This window comes from Callorhinchus milii, unplaced genomic scaffold, assembly GCF_018977255.1.
Source record: "Callorhinchus milii isolate IMCB2004 unplaced genomic scaffold, IMCB_Cmil_1.0 Scaffold3, whole genome shotgun sequence".
Classification (NCBI taxonomy): Eukaryota; Metazoa; Chordata; class Chondrichthyes; order Chimaeriformes; family Callorhinchidae; genus Callorhinchus; species Callorhinchus milii.
Genome location: NW_024704744.1, coordinates 68381472 through 68402031, shown reverse-complemented (window position 1 = coordinate 68402031; position 20560 = coordinate 68381472). Strand labels below are relative to the sequence as shown.

Genomic DNA, 20560 nt, shown 5'->3' with positions numbered 1-20560 from the left:
AATGCATCACCCTCTTCTGCACTGCCAGGTATCAATTTACATTATATTGCAACTTTCACATAGAGATGATAACTCAAAGGGCTTCACACAACTGACTGGAAGCACAAAAGTGGACAGCTGAGGAGGGGAGGGGAAAGGCAGTCAAAAGCATAAGAAATTACTTTCCTCAAATATCTAGAGGTTTTAGTGGGCTGCAAATTTGTTCTGATAACTGCTCACATGAGTTCTCAGGTTTGGCTGCATTTGTTATTCTTGATTGTAGTTAAAATATGGCAGCATTCTTGCCTCCAGGTCAGTGGACCCACTTTGGTACTTGGAACTCATATAGTCTCGGCTGACACTCCAACACAGTGCACTGCTTTGTTGGATATGCCATTTTTTCGATGAAACATTAAGCCAAGGTCATTAAATATCCGATTGACACTGTTCGAAAAGAAATGGGAGTTTCTCCTGGTGTCCTGTCCAACAATCCCCTAGAATAAAATTGGTCATTCACTTCATGGCTGTTTGCAGGACATTGCTGTGTGCGATACATGTAATAGGCAATGAAGAATGGTATAATGTAAAATGGCGTCACCAACAAAAAAGGCAAGGAACCCTCCAAACCTCAATCATTCAGCGAGAAGAGAATGTTCTGTTCCTGTGACAACTCTCTTGAATACTTTCAGGTCCAAGATTTTTTTTTGGCCTAAAATATTATGAGAAGAGAATGGAGTTTCTCCCAATGTCCTGGCCAACAATCCCCCGAATACAATTGGTAATTCACTTCAAAGCTGTTTATGGAACATTGCAGTGCACAACTAGCTGGTGTGTTCGCCCACAAGGTACACAGTCACTCCACCTTACATTGTATCCTGTGAAACGCTTTGAGATGTCTTCCTGACATGAAAGGCATTTTACAAAATGCAAGGATTACTATTATTATTTTCTTTAGAGGCTGGGACAGGCAACAATGGGAAAAGCAGAAGCAAATCAGTGAGACAAATATATATTTTAGCTTTGCAAAAGCCACTCCATTGAGTGCAATGTAGCTCATTTAGCTGTTGCTGTATAGCCAAAGTCGCTGTTATTAATTCATACAGTTGTACAAACAACTGCTAAAGATCTAAACAGATTATAATGCCAGTACAAATGACTTTATACCTATGTGTGTGTGTGTGTGTGTGCGCGTAAGAGATTTGGCTTACCTGCTCATTTTTATTCAGCCTGGTCTTATTATGAATGTCTGAATTTACTAGGTTGAAATGGTTTCTCTCTGTAAGGATTTTCAGCAGCTGAACCACTGTTCGACTCCCACACTTTCCGACCCTGTTGTAGACTACTTGGCTGGGGAATGGCAGGACCTAAAGAAGATTCAAAAATAAATGTCATTAAAGAATAGAATACACAGAATATGTTGAATTTATATAAACCCTCAATTAGACCACATTTGGAATACTGTGCCCAATTCTGCTTGCTATACTGTAAGAAGGCTACAGCAGCGATGGAAAGAGTGCAACGTAGGTTCACTAAGATGATACCAGGGCTGGCACGTGACTGCTATCAGGATAGACGAGATAGGTTGGGTCTTTTTTTGCTCAGAAAGAAATGTTTAAGAGGGGATCTAATAGAGGTTATTAAAATTATATAAGAGTTCGATAAGGTTAGCATAAATAGACTATTTCCATTGTTTGGGGAGTCCGTAATCAGGGGACACAAGAATAAGATAACAATTAGGGGATCTAAAAGAGAATATAGCGGCATTACTTCATGTAGAGAATAGTGAGAATGTGGAACGGGTTGTCTGAAGCAGTGGTTGTAATCCGATATTATATATGCATTCAAAAGGAAGATAGGCCTTTACATGGGGGTCTGTTGTAATGCAGAATAGAAGGGTGTGGGAGAGAGTACGGATTGGGTGGAGGAGACTTGTGTACAGTATAAACACTAGCACAGTTGGGTCTTTGTAAGACCTACTGTACAGAGTTCTCAGCTGTCAAACAATATTGTTTGAAATTCCTTTCTCTTTGTCATTGTCAAGGCCACTGGCAGCTTTGCAGCAACTTGTCCAACTGGCTAAACATGTGTGAACAAAATAAATCCTAGCAAGCTACAACTCTTTCAATAGCATGACGACCAATTCTGATCCACTCCTGCGCAAATAAACTTGCCAGCAAGGATCACAGGACAGCAAACAGGGACCTTAATAATAATAATAATCCTTGCATTTGATATAGCGCTTTTCACGTCGGGAGGACGTCCCAAAGCACTTCACAGAACACACTGTAAAGTGAATTGACTGTATATTTGTGGGCGAACGCGGCAGCCAATTGCGCACAGCAATGTCCCACAAACAGTCGTAGATTGAAAATGACCAATTTATTATTGTTTTTGGTTTTTGGAGGGATTATTATTAGGCGTGTGGAGTAAGGAAACTTGCCCAAGGTTTCGCCCTCTGCCTGGAATTGAACTCAGGTCTCTCACTTACAAAGCGAGTGCTCTAACCACTGAGCTACAGGACTCCTTGGGCAATACCTCGCTTCCAAAGCCAAGTGGCACTGGAGCCAATTGTAGGAACTCTCCACCCACACTCACTGCATATATCTGCTTTCAGCGCACACCACAGATCTTCCTGACCTATATGAGTCACACAGCATAATACAATTTACCCACAAATTATAATCAGAAATGAACATGCTTTTATTTCGTAGCCTTTCATTCAGTATTAATAATAATAATTATTATTAATTAGCACCCTGTATTCAATACAGCACCTTATCATGTCATTGAAATATCTCAAAGTGCTCACAGAATTTACCATTCAGTGTAGTGTCTGTATATTCGTAGGCAAATTGGACAGTTAAACCCTCATGGAAGCAAGTGTCAATCTCAAGATTCATTAACGTTGCTCTGAATGTTATTCTTTGGACAATAAAACTCAAAGTGTGGAATAGACTTTCATCAACTAAAATGTTTTTAATTCACATTTTATTCTAGCTTTGACAAACTGCCAGAGGTCTCCTGAAACCAACCCAATTATACCCCAGCGTGATTTCACACCTTCAGGAGAGGTAAGGAGAAAATTGGAGCTGGGGGAAAGAGAAGAAACAGAAGAAACATCCCATAGATCAACAGTACAAATGCCACTTTCAGCTTTATTAATAGGCCTTTTTGTGCTGGTGAGGTATGAAATAGCAGCAGCCTATTTGATTTGCACATGACTGAATGTCTTTGGAAGCCAAAGGTGATGATTTTCTATCATCAACTATCTGGAAGTTAAGTAGCCAGTGGCTTTTGCTCTGCTTATGCTCAGAACTCCTCATAAAAGTTTGTTTTCTACTACCCCCCCATATAATGCAACATAAATCATGAAAACAGTTGCCGATTTTCAGACACTTGCTGGCCACCACTCACACGATTTAGGTATCTAAGGGGGCGCGGGGGGGTTAGACAGACTGCCTGTCGGACATCAAGTTCTGGATGAGGGCAGATTTCCTACAGTTGAATGTGAACAAGACTGAGGCCCTCCTGATTGGCTCACACCAGCGCCTCAGCACCTCAGGCTCTGGCAACATGGTTGCTCACTACAACTCACCAAGTCAGTCAGGAACCTGGGTGTCTTGTTCGACTCCCAACTGTCTTTTCTCCCCCACATCCAAGCCATGACCCGCTCTGCCTCCTCTCACCTCCGTAAAATCGCCCGACTCCGCCACTATCTCACCCCTCAGGCCGCTGAAACTCTTGCTCATGCCTTCATCACCTCCAGGCTCGACTATGCAAACGCCCTGCTTGTCAGCCTTCCCAACTTCTCCCTCCACAGGCTGCAGATAATCCAGAACTCTGCAGCCCGTGTCCTCTCCCGCACCAAACTCCGTGACCCCATCTCCTCCATTCTCGCCCGACTCCACTGGCTCCCTATCCTTCAGAGGATCCAGTTCAAGACCCTGGTCCTCACATACAAAGCCCTCCATGGCCTTGCCCCACCCTATCTCTACGACCTCTTAACCCCCTAGCAACCCGCCCATTCCCTCCGCTCAGCCGGCTCTGGCCTGCTCCACGTCCCCCAACCCACCTGCCCCATCATTGGTGGGAGAGCCTTCAGCCACTCTGCCCCCAACCTCTGGAATTCCATCCCTCAATCACTCCGCCTCGCCTCCTCCTTAGCCTCCTTCAAGTCCCGCCTCAAAACCCTCCTCTTCGACCATACCATCGGCTACCCCCCTTCCCCTCCCCTCCCTTCCCCCCCCAACCCCAGTTTGGGGCTGAAATGCTGTACTCTGTCCAGTGCCTTGGGACGTCCTCCCGACGTGAAAGGCGCTATACAAATGTAATCTTGTTGTTGTTGTTGGGGGTGGAAAAGATATCATCAAGAGCTGTCATGAGGATATATAAATATAAAGTCTGCAGTTGCTCGGAAAGCAACATTCAAACGTCAGTTCCACCGCTTGAACATCACTCATAATGCAGCCTGAGACATTACTTGCTCTAACCATCATACTGATATTTGTGAGGCTCATCCAGGCAATACAGCACCTTGGCTCTTAAGGCAGTTCTAATACTACAGATGATCACTGTGCTGCACTCCTGTGGTTTAAACTGGATGTAGATAACCTACAGAGGCACAGCTCCAGAACTAACCCCAAACTAACCCTCAATCCAGCCCGCTTCCTAAACACTGCATCTCTTGTTCCCTAAGCCTGGTGTATGCATACCTGCTATGTCAAGACCTACACTGTTGCATTGATGTCAGAGGCTAAATGAACAGCTCTATGCTAGCAGGGACTGACGGGCAAATAGAAAGTTCCCACTATGATAATTTTATTTGAAAAAAATTAAACTAGTGTCTGCTAAATAAGCCCAATATTTTACGGAGGTCACAAGGCAGTATTTATGTTCACAAACACGTGCTTGACGGTTTCCAGCTCACCTGATGTTGAAAGTGAACAAGTGGTGCGATTTTTCTCCTGGGCAGGGACGAGAGAGGTTTACTGCTAGGTTTGAGGAAATAAATGCTTTTGCCCCAAATCATAGATTTCTCTTACTGATGCAATAAAAACTGAGTCAATGCTTCCCAAGCTACTGCTCTGGGTGTCATTTTCCTCAGGTCTGCCACAACATAATGAATCAGTGCAGTCAATGTGCTTTTTCTGAAAGAGTGAGGACATTTCACACATTCAGCCGCATTCAGCTAGAAAGTTTGCATGAAACGAAGTGCACTTATGGCCTTAATTTTTCTCCGTTCTTCAGTCAGCATTTTTCCTCTAATCTGTTCTAAATGTATTTTATTTATGTGAAGTTTCATTTGTATTTTAATTGCTGCTTTTATGGGGTGAGAGGGGGGTGGGGGAGGGATTGGGGGGGGCAACACCCTGTCTCTCCTTCAATATTTTGCCTTTGCCTCAATCTTTGCCCTAGCTGACAACCCCTCTGAAATCCATTACTTCACCAGAGCCCAAGGACTGAACATGTTACTTTCCTAGTGAACAGTTTCATAAACAATGCATGAGCCACTGAGCCATGTGGCAAGCTCTAAACATTACCTAGGACAAACAACAATTTGATCACATTCAGCAGGACATTCCTACAGTATAGTCTTAACTCAGCACTCATTTCACAGCATTACCCTACAACACAATACACTATCTGATTAAGTTCTCTGGGACGTTACCCTATGTGAGGGGCGCTATATAAATGCAAGTTGTTATTGTTGATTAAAGCTATCATCTTGTTGGAAATACCAGAAGTGGGCATTTTGTACAGTACACATTAAACCACACCTGCACTAGACTCTATACACAAGCACTACCTTCATCCTCATTAGGCACCACTGGTCCTAAACATCCCAGCAGATAGATTTAAATATACAGTACTTGTCCTGTTCTCTGTATTCCTTCATGATTTTAGTCCTTCTTACCTTTGCAATATACTCCAGCCCTATTCATCTGCACATACCATCTTCTCTTCCAACTTCAGTTTCCTGCTTGTTCCTCGCTCACCTCATCCTGTGGCGAGACTTAGCCACAAAGCCCCCCCCCCCACTCCCTCACTCTCTGGAACTCTCCCAAAATCCATTTACCTTCTCCCTCTTCCTTCAAAATTCTCCTAAAAATACCATCTCTTTGATTGTGCCTTTGTTGATCATTCTCAAACTCCCACCATGCTCCTTATCCCCATCATTATTGTGTTACACTTCGAGATATTCATCCCATTTGAAAGGAGTGTAGTGCAATTTGTTATTGTAAGCCAGTCCTCTAAAGCAATTTACGGCAAGTGGGCTGCGTTACGTATGCATAGAGTAGTCACCCGGGCCAAAAGTTGGTCATCCCACTTCTGAAGGGAGCTCCGAACTGATACTGCACATAATTTTTAAACGTTCAAATTATTTTCCCTCTATGCAGTAATTGTAACTGAAGTGTTTTGCCTGCTCCTTGGAATGGTGAATATTTTATCCAGGAAACATGGCCTTTCTTCCCTGCAACCCAGCAGAATTGGCAGTGGTTCCAGTTTAGATCAGCCAGAACTGTCCAGAGGTGGAAAATTGCTGCATGCAGTTGGAGTCCTAGAATTCATAAGAGACTCCAGTTAGGCTGGAGGCAAGAGGAAATCTGGAGGCGTGTAGTTAGTTGCGAAGCGTTTCTGCTCCACAATATTTGGTCAAGCCACAACCAGGGGATTAGACTGGAGAGGAGCCTGAGTGTGGGAGTTCCCTGAATGAGAAACGATAGCACAGGAAAGCTTCAACCACATGGGAGTTCTCTGCTGGAACTCTTGAAATATTCAACAATGGTTCTGACCAGAGACAGAGGTACAATGAAGAAGCAATGTAAAGACCAAGAGTTCAGTAAAGAAAACAGAAATATGCAGAACTGAAATAGACGCAAACATCAAACAAGGATGGTGTGGAAGACTTGATGAGGAGGAGCTTTAGGATTCTCATTGTTAGCAATGGGTTGAAAATGGGTTAAACTATGAAGGGTAAGATGTGCAGAAATTAAAGCATTCCAAACAAAAGAATTTCCATGGATATCATCCTAATATAATCAGAGAAAAATCAATACAGGATGGAAGATATTCTAACAGCATGGAACCAATCCATCTCTACCTTAATTAATTTCATGATTATTGACACTTTCTAACAATTAATAATAATAATGCTTACATTGATAAAGAGCCTTTCACGTCCAGAGGATGACTCAAAGTGGATTCAAGTGTAGTGATAGCATATTTTTGTTGGAAAGCATGGCAAACAATTTGCACACAGCAATGTCCCACAAAACAGCCATGAAATGATCACTTTCATCTCAGGGATTGTTGGTTATCACATAATGTGTTTTAGTAGAGCGCAAATTTGTGCTCATTTCTCTCTCAGGCCTGAACATAGAAACTTGCCTCACTCCATCAGACCGCAAGGTCTTCTCATGCTGGCGATGAATCATATTCCAACATTTTGTAGGCCACCATTGCTTTGCTATTAATGTTGAGATCTTTACATCTCTAGGAAATAATTAGAGCAATCAGAATGAAGTGGCTGAAAGGAAAGATATGGAAACCATAGCTGTGCAGTCAAACTGATGAGGCAACTAAATAATAATAATAATCCTTGATTTGATATAGCGCTTTTCACGTCTTCTCGACGTCTCAAAGCGCTTCATAAAATAGACTGTAAAGTGAATTGACTGTATATTTGTGGGTGAACGCGGCAGCTAATTGCGCACAGCAGTGTTCCACAAACAGTCGTGGATTGAAAATAACCAATTTATTATTGTTTTGTTTTGGAGGGATTATTATTAGGCGTGTGGAGTAAGGAAACTTGCCCAAGGTTTCGCCCTGCCTGGAATTGAATCCAGGTGTCTCGCTTGCAAAGCAAGTGCTCTAACCACTGAGCTACAGGACTCCACCAAAAACATAAGTAAGCCATAGGGGGAAAATACCGCCAAGAGACATCACTCAAGGTTGAAAATTTCAAATGCTACAAAAACTACTGAAACAAGTAAAGGTATATTAAAAGCACAGGAATATTAGAAAAGGGAAATCTGCCAGAAGCCTACTTTGAATTTACGTTTGAAACTGTCAGGAAATATATTCCTTTAATAGAATTTGTGCTATTCTGGCTGGAAGAGAAAGACATTGTTAATTCAAAGCTACTGCAAAACAAAAAAGTCCTTAAAGCCGAATTGAAGGATTCAGGCTGCAATGACTTTGAGATGGTCCCAATTAAACAATGATGAGAGATTTGATTAGTTGGTGTCAACCTGGCTCAGTGGTAGCACTCTGGCCTCTGAGTCAGAATGTTGTGGGTTCAAGCCCCACATCAGGACTTGGAATCACATGGTCTAAGCTAACACTACAATGTAGTCATGGAGGGTGGGGGTTCCGCATTGTCGGGGGTGAGACGCAACATCAAAGTCCTGTCCACCTGCTCAGTACTTTTCACAAAGAGAAGGGAGTTTCTCTCGGTGTCCTGGCTGACAAATCTCCCAAATAAGTCATTCACTCCATGGTCGTTTGCTGGACATTAATGCATGCAAAATTGGCTGACCTGTTTGCCCACAAAATACACTTTCCTGTGAAGCACTTTAAGACCTCTTGATGACCCGATAAGGCATTCTATCAAATGCAAATGTTATTAATGACTTTGAAATGCTCCCAACATTTGACTCAGATTAACACATCCATATTCTGTAAAAATGTTTTATGTTCAATCACAAGAATGGTTTTACAGATCTAATAACTCTTTCTCTTTCCTCTCAATCTTCCTGAGAAACTCCTTCTCCCTATAGTGTACATTATTTTGAAACCTTGGCCCTTGGGGCAGTAAGAGTTTTATGCCAAACAGTTATTTAGGAAGAAAAACTGGTGCTTTTATTTGTCCATTACTGAAATTGACCCCTTGTTCCTTTTTCCTTTGGCATTGCCAACTTTCAAACTCATGCAATTAATGTGGAAGTTGGTGGAGTTTATCCAGCAAACAATTCCTTACTGTATCTCGGTGAGGGCTCCATTAACGGATAGTTGCACATTCAGTGAACCATTGATTAACCAAAATCAATTCCAAGTCTTTTGATTTATGTCTCTCGAGTCTACTCATGAAGCCAGAGTAAAAATACCTCAGTGGTGAAAGGCTGAAGGAGCTTCAATTTGCAACTTTAAAAAAAAGAAAAAGTTTTTCAACTTCTTATTGGATTCTGCGACAAATTCCAGCTGACTTACTTCACTATAAATAACTCACTGTAAGAGTGTCCTACATTTCTTTTTGCATGCCAAGAAATGTTCTGTTAGTACTTGCCAACTCGGACATATAGCTGATAGCATTGCTGTTGGTAAAATATATTAATCACATGCATTGAAGTGTGCACTTCAGCAGCGGCAATCTGATAGCATTTTTGTCTATTTATGTACGAAACATCTGGAAGCTGATAGTGCAACTGCTGTTGTAAACAGACAAATAAAAATGATTCCATGATTCAATCAGGATACAAAAAGACGCAAAGACAATCAGAAATGATCTCATTTGTGTGCTTCCTGACTTCATTTACAGGGAAATACTTAATGCCTTTGGCGGTGTCAACCACTAATAAGGTCTCCCATTATAATTGCCCGTCGATCGATGGGATTTTTAACCCATGGCTGGTGTACTTCCTTGGCCCTGCCTATCCCATGATAGGTAATTCACCCAATGTTGACATTTGCACTTTCCAGCCCTGAGTAACTATCAGCAACAGTTACCCAACAAATGGCCCTGACCATACTACCGTCACCCAAAGTCAAGATATATGATTTGCAACAACATCAACAGACAGAAATTCAGAGCAGAAATTCAAGCTGATTTAAAACAAATCTTCTTCTCTGACTGACCCGAACAGTAATTATATTATCCTGACTGAGATCAGCTAACTCAGCACAAGCAGGAAACTGAACTTGTGACCTTCCTTCTCTGTATGACTCAGTTCCACACTAGGACTACTTCATCACTGAGCCGCTAAGAAAACGTAAACGATTGGAGATTTCTTCAGAGCTCAAGCCTGTAGGTTCAGCTGAGGCAGTTATTTCAAGTTGAGTGAAAGGTGAAATACATCAGTAATGCTGAATGTGATCAAGACTTGGGGGAAGTATGGTTAATCCATGTTGGATTCTGTTCCTGATAGTTACCAAGGGCTGGAAAGTCAACATTAGGTGACATTAATCTGCCCCGATCTATCTTTCAAGTTTTATCTAATTATTGATAATTAGGCAGTCGTAATAAAAAACAATAATAATAATGCTTGCATTTGATATAGCCCCTCATCACATCTTCAAGACTTCTCAAAGCACTTCACAGAATATGCTGCAAAGTGGATTGACTGTATATTTTTGTGAAGCGCAGCAGCCAGTTGCACACAGCAGTGTCCCACAAACAGTCGTGGATTGAGCGACCAAATTATTATTAATTATTATTTGATGTCAGTACTGATGTCTTCACAGGAGGCAATGTAAACACCTCCTCTAACTGACATATCTTCTGCAGTGACCTGTACAGACACTTCCCAGAAGTTGTCTTAATCCCAGAAAATGTGTCTTTCACACCAGGCTATCACCAGTGCTGTGGATCCACTTCAAGTGTAAACAGGGCAGATTCACAGCACCGGAAGCTCACACAGCCACTTCCAGCTCTGCAGTGTAAGTGGGGAAAGATAACAGCACCTAGACGTGAAAGCAATCAATCATCAGAGACAAGAAGATGGAAGGTTTACCTCTCAGTCTGGGCTAGGTCAAACTTAAGAAAATTTGAGGAACAAAGACCCATTCAGTCCAGCAAACTTGCTCCTCTTTTGAGCTCTACATCCTCCATCTCTCATCACCACCGTCTAAGTTTCATTCCTCCAAAATTCCAACTAGTTTTTTTATTTGAACCAATTTCTGTTATTTGTTTCAATGGCTTTTGCTGGCAACGTAATGCGTATATACATTACCCTTGTGTGAAATAGTTCCACTGGAATTCACTATTTGCTCCCAGCTTTGGGATTGCCCAGATGAACCACAATTGCCTTTTCTGGTTCTGTACATTCCTATGAGTACATTCTTAAGTGCGCATTCCTTATGTTCCTATACAACAACTTTGAGACTGCACTACTGGCTTTTGAAAGCGAACTATGTTTGGATCAAGCAAATCACCTGTTTTCATAATTGTGATATGTTTGACCGCTGATGCTTAGTGCTGACCAACTTCAGCATGCAGTCACAGTTTGCTCGATTTTACAGAGAGAGTGGTGAATGTGAAGAACTACCTAGAAAGCAGACGGAGGCAGATTGTATCAGTAAATTCAAGAGGGAATCAAATAGCTACTTGGTGAGTAATTCAATTGGGGCTATGCAAGACATTTTTTACTTTTTAAATATTTTGACAAGACCAGAACTTTTTTGTTTTTGTGAATTCCTACACACAGGAATACAACATGTGAAACATCTTGCCACAAATAGCCATTGAATGGCATAACGCCATATGAAAAGGATACATAGTATTAAAGTGGGGTCCAAATGTCTTCATCTGCGTTGTGAACTTTGCATTGTTCTGTTGCCCAGTAATTTACTGAATTAATCATTACCTTTGATTAAAATATGTGGCTCATTTAATGGCAATGTTTTCGCTCACCAAACAACACTTCTGGTCATAAAACAGCAAGCTGGAATACAACACTGCCTCCTCTTTTCCAGCTCTGAACAAGTCACATCATGACCCAAGACTAGTTCTTTACATGAAATGACAGCTTAAAATGTGAATAATGCTTACCTGAAATGCCTCCATGAAAGGGTTGATCAGTTAGATCACCAGTCAAAATATGAGATGGAAATGTACAGACTTGTAAAGCCAAGCGGACTTTCCCTTTTGGAAAAAAACGTAGCACAACTAGAATTTCTTAATTATGGGTTTTACACCAACACTGCAGACGTATTCAGCCTGACATTCCATCTAGCCTGATTCAATCCAACCAACCAGTTTTGTCTCAATTTATAAGACTGGGCAGAATAGTAGAAAGTTCTTAAATTCGGTGTTAAATCGGAAACTGGTTCGGTTCAAGAAGTGCGGAAAACCAGCATCCAAATTAACAACAACAACAAAATTACATTTGTAAAGCGTCTTTCTCGTCGGGTCGACGCCCCAAGATGCTGAACAGTCAGGGATCAGGACCCGAGCATGTGGGGCAGGTGGGGTAGGAGGGCAGTTGAAGGCACGGTCAAAAACGAGGGTCTTGAGTCGTGCCTTGAAGGAGGCGAAAGAGGGTGCAAGGCAAATGGATTGTGGGATGGAGTTCCAAAGAGTGGGGGCAGAGAGGCTGAAAGCCCGGCCTGGGCAGGTCGGGCGGGTGACCTGGAGCAAGCCGGAGCCTGTTGAGCGGAGGGAGCGAACAGGTTGCTATGGGGTCAGTAGGTCAGAGATGTAGGAAGGGGCAAGGCCGTGGATGGCCTTGAAAGTGAGGACGAGGATTTTGAACTCCATTCTCTGAGGGATGGGGAGTCAGTGGAGCCGGGCGAGGGTGGGGGTGATGGGATCACGGAGCCTGGTGCAGGAGACAACACGAGTTGCAGAGTTCTGGACGATCTGCAGCTTGTAAACGGAAGAGTTGGGGAAGGGAGTTTCCGTAGTCAAGCCTTGAGGTGACAAATACGTGTATGAGGGTTTCGGCGGCCTGAGGGGTGAGGCAGTGGCGGAGTCAGGCAATGGTGCGGAGGTGGGGGAAGGCAGAACGGGTCATGGCACAGATATCGAGGAGAAAGAACAGTTGAGGGTTGACCAAGACGCATAGGTTCCTAACTGGCTTGGTGACGTGGAGTGTGCAACTGTGGATGCTGATGCTGCCAGAGCCTGAGGTGCTGAGGCGCTGGCGCGAGCCAATCAGGAGGGCCTCAGTCTTGCTGACATTCAACTGTAGAAAGTTAATAATAATAATAATCCTTGCATTTGATATAGCGCTTTTCACGTCGCGAGGATGTCCCAAAGCGCTTCAAAGAACACACTGTAAAGTGAATTGACTGTATATTTGTGGGCAAACGCGGCAGCCAATTGCACACAGCAATGTCCCACAAACAGTCGTAGATTGAAAATGACCAATTTATTATTGGTTTTTTTTTGGTTTTGGAGGGATTATTATTAGGCGTGTGGAGTAAGGAAACTTGCCCAAGGTTTCGCCCTGCCTGGAATTGAACTCAGGTCTCTCGCTTGCAAAGCGAGTACTCTAACCACTGAGCTACAGGACTCCATTTGGCTCTCATTTGGGACTTGATGTCTGACAGACAGTCTGTCAGGATGTCAGTTGTCCTGGAATCGAGGGTGGAGGCAGAGAGATAGAGTTGGGTGTCATCTGCGTACATATGGAAATTTACACCAGGTCTGTGGATGATGTCACCAAGGGGCAACATGTAGAGGTTGAAGAGGAGGGGACCAAGGACAGAGCCCTGAGGAACACCACACAAGATTGTGAGTGAGCTGGAAGAGAAACCGCTGGCGGAGACAAATTGGAGAAGTTGTGAGAGATAAGACCTGAACCATTCAAGGACAGAACCTTGAAGGTTGAGGTGAGAGGAGAGGTGGTGGAGGAGGATGGAATGGTCCACGGTGTCGAAGGCAGCAGAGAGGTCAAGGAGGACAAGGAGGCAGAGGAACCCCTAGTCACAAATGGACAAAATATCATTTGTGAACTTGACCAGAGCAGTTTCCGTGCTGTGAGCAGCAAAGAAACGCAATTGGAGGGGTTCGCGAAGGCAGTGGTAGGAGAGGAATGCGTGAAGCTGGGGAGCAACGACTCTTTCAAGGACCTTTGCAAGAAAAGGGAGATTGGAGGTGGGCCGGTAGTTGGAAGGCAGGGATGGGTCCAGGGAAGGTTTTTTCAGAATGCGGGTGATTGTAGCTGTTTTTAACGGGAGGGAACAGTGCCAGATGAAAGGGAGAGATTAATGGTGTCAGTGAATAGAAGTGTGAGGTGGTGGAGCTGGGAGGTACAGAGAGGGGTGGGGATGGGGTCAAGGGAGCAGGTGGTGTGTTTCATGCTGCATATGAAACAATAGATAATTATTTGGGGAGGACAAGTTTGCAGGACTATGGGGAGAGAGCAGAGGAGTGGGATCGAATTGGGTAGCTCTTTTCAAAGAGCCAACACAGACACGATGGCCTCCTTCTGTGCTGTATAATTTTATGATTCTATGATATGCTTGTAACGAGAGAGGAGGGGGAGACAGGTTCATAAATGTGGAAGAAGGATGCGTAGAGGTCAGAGTGTGGGGGAAAGATGGGGAGGGAGTGGAGGTCGGGAGGGCAGAGGAGGCTGAATGATTCCCCTCAATTTTAGATTAGTTAAGTAAATTAAGTAAATTAGATGAAGTAAGTCTGAATTTGAAGAATTTCTAATATAATAATGATCCTTGCATGTGCTGGAGCAACTTATCACATTGTCAAGCTACCTTAAAGAGCTTCACAGGAATCACTATAAATCACTGTAAAGTATAATGACTATTTATGGGTGAACTAATGGTTGTCTTAAATTTAAAAATAAAATAAATCTTACAAGCTAATATTTGGCAGAAATTTTGGCCTATGACCAAGCTATCAACCAAGCAGATGAAAATCTGAGCTGAGACGTTAACTGTGTACCTGGACAGATGGACTGGAACTTTAATGCTAAGGCATTGCTGGGATGAAAACTGTCTGCATAACGTGCATCCTCAGGTGCAACTGCACAGTAATAAAACCAACCAAACAATTTTCTATACAAAGCCTCAGGAGGGTGAGCAGTATCCGAGTGGCAACTTTCAAGGAAATCCTTAGAAACAGGGGTGGCCCTAGAGGATTGTATAAAGGGAACAGGATAACCCTGGGACTTAAGTACAGGGAGCATAATATCGACAGTGGATATATTTGAGGGCATGCTGAATGAAGAAATAATGAAGGATCTAGAAAAATATGGAATAAGATGGAGCCAGTCTGGCTTTATTGGAAGTATGCCAGGTTCAATATGTATACTGGATTTCTCTGAGAGGATACTAAGTGGACATGAAAATACAATGGAGCTAAGCAATGGCAGCTCAATAACAGGGAAAATTGATGAATAAAAAGGGATTATATGATCAAGGTTTTCAAAATATAAGAACTATCTGGTGCTTGTATAGCAGCTGATTGCAGTCCTGACATTCGCATAGGGCTGTCTTGTGCAACAACAATAACAACTTGGATTTATACTGCGCCCTTTACTTCGGACAGCATCTTGGAACATTAGAATCATATATGCATATGGTTCAAAGGAAGCTCAGTGTTGAATTTCTTTAAGAAGATAACATAGAACTGCCAATATAATATGTCAATCTCCTGGCAGCTCATTATGAAGAGGTTTAACAACTGTAAATGTAATTTAATGATGATGTGATTTGACTGTACTTCATAATTTGTGGTGCCGAATGAGAAATATTAGTCTTGGAAAACCAAACTTTGAAGGCTACTGTAAGAACTTTAAAAGATTCAATATGAGCATTCATGTACAGTTGTGTGATACACTAGAAAGGTCATTTGAATGTCGCATGGTTTGACTCATGTGTAATGTGTTTAAAGTTTAATATTTAAAGTTGCCTGAATTGACTTGCTTTGTGATTACCTCACTGCTGGCACGGTTTCCTACAATAGTATTTTTCAGATTATCACACTGGTTTTCCATAATGCTCACCCACTATTACTATTCAAGTCTAATATGTATCTTGTTCCTTCCAAAGCTTTATGCTGGAGTATGAAAATGTCTCACCCTGTTACAATAAAATAGTTTGGTTTAACCAATGCAATTAGATAAAGTGGCATCTATGTTAAAGATCAGGTTAATGCATGCATGATAGACAACATGGACTGTTAACGTACTGTATGCTAAGAAACTTATACTCACATGAGAAAAAGATGTTTTATGCAACAGACTTTTTTTCAAGAAAACTACCTAGGAGTGCTGCCGCTGCCCCTTAATGGAATTTCAGCATGTAACTAAATATATGGTGCCTGCAGCAGTCCCAAAGCTATAGCGGATAAAATCGCAGTTTACAGACTGACAGCTTCAAATCCTGGTCCATGCTGAGCTTTAGAGTCTCAGCCCGAACTGCATTGGGGAGGTTTAGTTTGCTGGGGTCAGGAAGGTTAAAACCAGCTGGGATTACTGGTTCTTGACCTTGCACTGGTTATGTATAATATATATATATTTAACAGCCTCGTGGGGAGGGCTTGGACCTGTCGATACCCACTGACAAGGCTCGCTCACATGCAAACGATAGAATCTTGGATGGGTCCCACAGGGAATCCAGCGCCTGAAACCTGCACCCCACCAACAGGAGGCCCGAGCGGGAAGCAGAGCCGAGACAATTAGAAAAAATAATTATAGACAGTTTTTCCCCTGCAAAAATATGGTCCCCATTACTGTTCCATCAAAAGACCACTGCCGTGCAATAGCTCATCCTCAACCCACATTAACATCTGGTTCAGCCTATTCTTTCCTAATGAAATCCTGTTGATCTTGTATTTCTGCGAATACTTATTTATTATTAGGAGAGTTGCATTCTGGTTTGTTAAACTTTAGAACCCTGCATTCCACCCATCACATTTAGAGTTTTTATTTTTCCCTCTAAATAGTGCATATTTACTCCATTAACTCCAGATTTCAACAAGAGTGGTGCATGTGGTGTGTGGGTGCATGTATATTATACTGAGCGCAAAGATTATCATGACACAAAGTTAGACCACATAGATATACCAACGGGCAGATCTAATCCAAAAGGTGCAATTGTATGAGTTCTAGGTATGAGGACATGGGAAAATCACCCAAGATAAATGACATCAACTAACAATTACTCTGTCCCTGTGGTTGGGGAGGGGAGCAGTATGCCGGTTGTTAGTCATTGGCGGATGGCTTTCTCTGGGTAGTATTCCCTTAAAAAAAATGGTCACTCAATCCATGGCTGTTTGTGGGACACTGCTGTATGCAATTGGCTGCCACATTTTGCCCACAAAACACACAGTCAATATATTCTGTGAAGCGCTTTGAGGCATCTCGAAGACATGACAAGGCGCTATATCAAATGCAAGGATTATTATTATTACTACTACAGGTTGACAGGTTGACTGACACTTTGCTAACACTCTGCCTTTTGATGAAGCCAAATAACAGCATTGCAAATGGCACCCTGTACATTCAGCCTCAAGTACTTCTGTGCCTGAATGTGTGTGTGTCCTCAAGGGCCATGGCAGCCAGCCAGTCGTATAAACATACTGCCTGCTTTATCTGTGGCAACGTCATCACCATGTACAAGTTTTCCTTCAGAATGAAGCCATTCAAACACTGGATCCAAGTCTAACTGAGGATGTAGCTCACATTGGAGCAAGAAAAGAAAATTTTGCAACAGAGGAAATCAGGTCTGCTCCCTGCATCAAGCGCTCTGAGACTCTACCCAGCATGGATGGCGCTATATAAGTGTGAGTAGTTGTTGTTGCTGTTGCTGCATTAGCAGAAATCAGCTTCAAATTCAACGTAATATTTTGCTTAAAAAAATCCTTGAAATTTTTGCAATCTTCATTTTACTCTTGAAAGTCAGCGATAGGAGTTGAAATAATCAGCGTCAAACCGAAATCATTGCTTTACCTTTGGAGGGAGAGGTCTGTAACCATCCAGGAAAGAAGAATTTCCTGCAAGAAAAAAAAACACAATTAAAATCACAGCAATTAACTTGTTTCAAATCAGTAAAGAACCTCTGAACAAGAAACCGAAAAGCTGATAAGTGACAGAAGTATTTATACAATCTAAAAAAAAACAAAAAGGTCTTATAATTGAGCATCACCTCAAATGCATACCACAGTTACATTTACTCCCATATCCTTTCTTAAAGCCCAGACTGTTTCTGGGATATGGTTTCAGGGACACCAGAACCCCACACCCCCTCCCCACAATTGGTCATTCTTCATTTGTGAGCTGAGTAAAACTCCAGTAGTACCCCTACACACACTCTAGAACTCCTAAGCCTTGGCTCTAACTACTAAACTACAGGACTCCACAAAACACAAGAGTATCCACTCCCCAGGTACTAGTCGGAGAGGGTGGAGGGAGTCCCAACTGAAGTTTGTTACTTTTTGTAAGGGTATCCGTATTACTGATGAGAAAAAGGGGCTTTCAAAACATAAAGATCTAGGACATCATAAAACGATTAAGAGTACAACCATTCAAAATATTGTTCAATGAAAGTTAATGAGGTAATAAGTATAGTAGTTAGTATAATGTGTCCCAGTCCATAGCGTGCGTCGCTGGGCACAGAGAGCTGGGACAGTGTAAACCCTGTCAATGATGTTTTAAGAGCAGACTGCATAACAATGCCGTCTGAACTGAATGCCAAATGATATTCATTTCACAATTTGTAAATTGTCGCTGATTTTTAATGACACTCTATCAATTCGGTTTCTGTAACTATAGCCTGATAATCTCAAGTGCAACAGCTTGATTTATTGAAGCACTCCACATATCAAACCAGTTCAGAAAAAATGCTGCAATAACCAGAGTCAGGAGCTCTGGACGATAAATCCCCTATGACTATTTGTGAACGTCACACCCAGTGTGTCCTGCTGCAGCCTGCCAGCAGACTATACTGAAGCGTTTGTAAGAGAAAGTGTAACAAAAATAATCGCAAAGGAATGAATGTTTTCAAAACGTATTTGTGAAATAAGACACAGAAGTAAGAAATATTCCACAGCACAGGAGATTCGAAGTAAAAACTGTGTGAGAAGCTTTTTGTGAAAACAATTTCACCAACACTTCATATTTTATGTATTTGCCTTTTACGATAAAACTGGCCATTTGTGCAACATCACTCTGCACACGTTGGCTGCCCACGTTTACTTACAGACTACAGTCACTTTACAGTAAACTGTACGAAGTGCTTTGAGACGTCCTGAAATGAATGACACTATAATAAATAATCCTTGCATTTAATATTATTATTATAATAATATAAAATGTACACTTATTATCATACATCACTCAACTCAATGGCATGATTAGACACAATATCAAATGCAAGGATGATATAACAGAGATTCACATGCACAACTTGTCTTCTCATTACAACAACAGGCGGCTTCTTAACATTTTGGGTCAATACGTATTATTTGCTAAGTAGATTTTTAGTATTAATAATTTGTCAATTCTATCAGCAATGTAAAGATAACCTGGAAGTATGGACAGAAGAAAGTAAGTCAAAAGAAAGGGCATTCAAGCCTACAAGTACCCAAGTACAATTCATTTGATTTTGAACTCTCTTTGCTGTGCACAAGCCGGCTGCCATTTTTGCCCATAAAATATACAGAATTTTACAGTATATTCTGAAAAGCACTTATAATAAAATAATAATCCTTGCATTTGATATAGCGCTTTTCACGTCTTCTAGACGTCTCAAAGCGCTTCACAGAATATACTGTAAAGTAAATTGACTGTATATTTGTGGGTGAAACGCGGCAACCAATTGCGCACTTTGAAAAGTACTCCAAATAAGAAATAGTCACATCAAACATAAGGGTCATTATTAACTGACTTAAAGCGTACAAAGAAAAGCTTGTCAGAGTAGCTCCCCGTTAAGAGCATAAAAACATAAGAATTTTCTAGGCGAAAGAAGACCTAGGTCCAACTAGTTCGCCTCCCACCATCCTGGCAGTAGCTTGACATGTCATGTCCCAAACTATATAGTGTATCCCAAGATATTATTTCCTAACAGAAATCCATCTAATTTGTTCTTGAAAGATTTGATACTTTCTGCTTTCACCGTCTCCCTAGGGAGCCTGTTCCATACATTTACTACTGTCATACTGTTCATTTTTTAAAAAAAATGTTAAATTAAATTAAATTCTATGACCCCAGTTAACCATTAGAGCAATTGGCTTTACACTCCCATGGTTGTAAAATTCAAGAAACATTCATACAGAAACAATCTTCAATTACACTTCCCCATTCTAATTTAATCTAATTTCTAACCACAAGTTAATACTCCATCAATTAACATCCTTCATAGATTAACATTAATGGTAATCGTATTTCACATTAGTGTGGAGTGGTGAGGTGGGGGGCGGGTGTTAGTGGGGAGGAAAGAAGATTCTTAATCTTAAACCTAGTGTGAAGCTGGTTAATTGGTTTGTTTTGTACTCATGCCCTTCAGTTTTGCACTCAGGTCTAAGATTCTATTCTATCTATTCCTTCGAGCATTTTAAGATTTCAGATGAAATTTCCTCTGAAATCTTCTCCAATTAAAATTCTGTTCTGATCGTTTCTCTTCATAATTGGGATCCCCAGGTCCTAGAATTCCCCTCAGTTGCATTTATCTGCATGACTGTCCAGGTACCTTCTCTAGGGCGGGCAGTCAGCCACTAGTAAAATTGACACGTCCCAGATCGGTTCTTCCCTCTGATCCTTTTATTTGATCCACTGCGTTTCCTGTGGGCTCAGAGGGAAAAGTCAAATTGATCCTTTGGGATGCCCCTCTTTGGATGGGTAAAGGCCAACAGAGCAGCAAGGGGGTCAGTGTCCTCTGACTGAATTATCACCGAGGACAA

At 41.9% G+C, this 20560-nt stretch overlaps 1 protein-coding gene across 2 annotated transcripts in view; it reads right to left on the bottom strand.

The window, feature by feature from the left end:
- The window catches only part of usta (uronyl 2-sulfotransferase a), a 73080-nt gene that overhangs the window by 37169 nt on the left and 15351 nt on the right, over positions 1 to 20560 (bottom strand). For both annotated transcript variants that reach the window (XM_007894485.2, XM_042333438.1), the window contains exons 2-3: positions 17613 to 17656; positions 1188 to 1343 (exon numbers count right to left, since the gene is read on the bottom strand). In XM_007894485.2, the coding sequence (XP_007892676.2) occupies positions 1188 to 1343; positions 17613 to 17656 (200 nt within the window). The remainder of the gene's footprint in view (positions 1 to 1187; positions 1344 to 17612; positions 17657 to 20560) is intronic.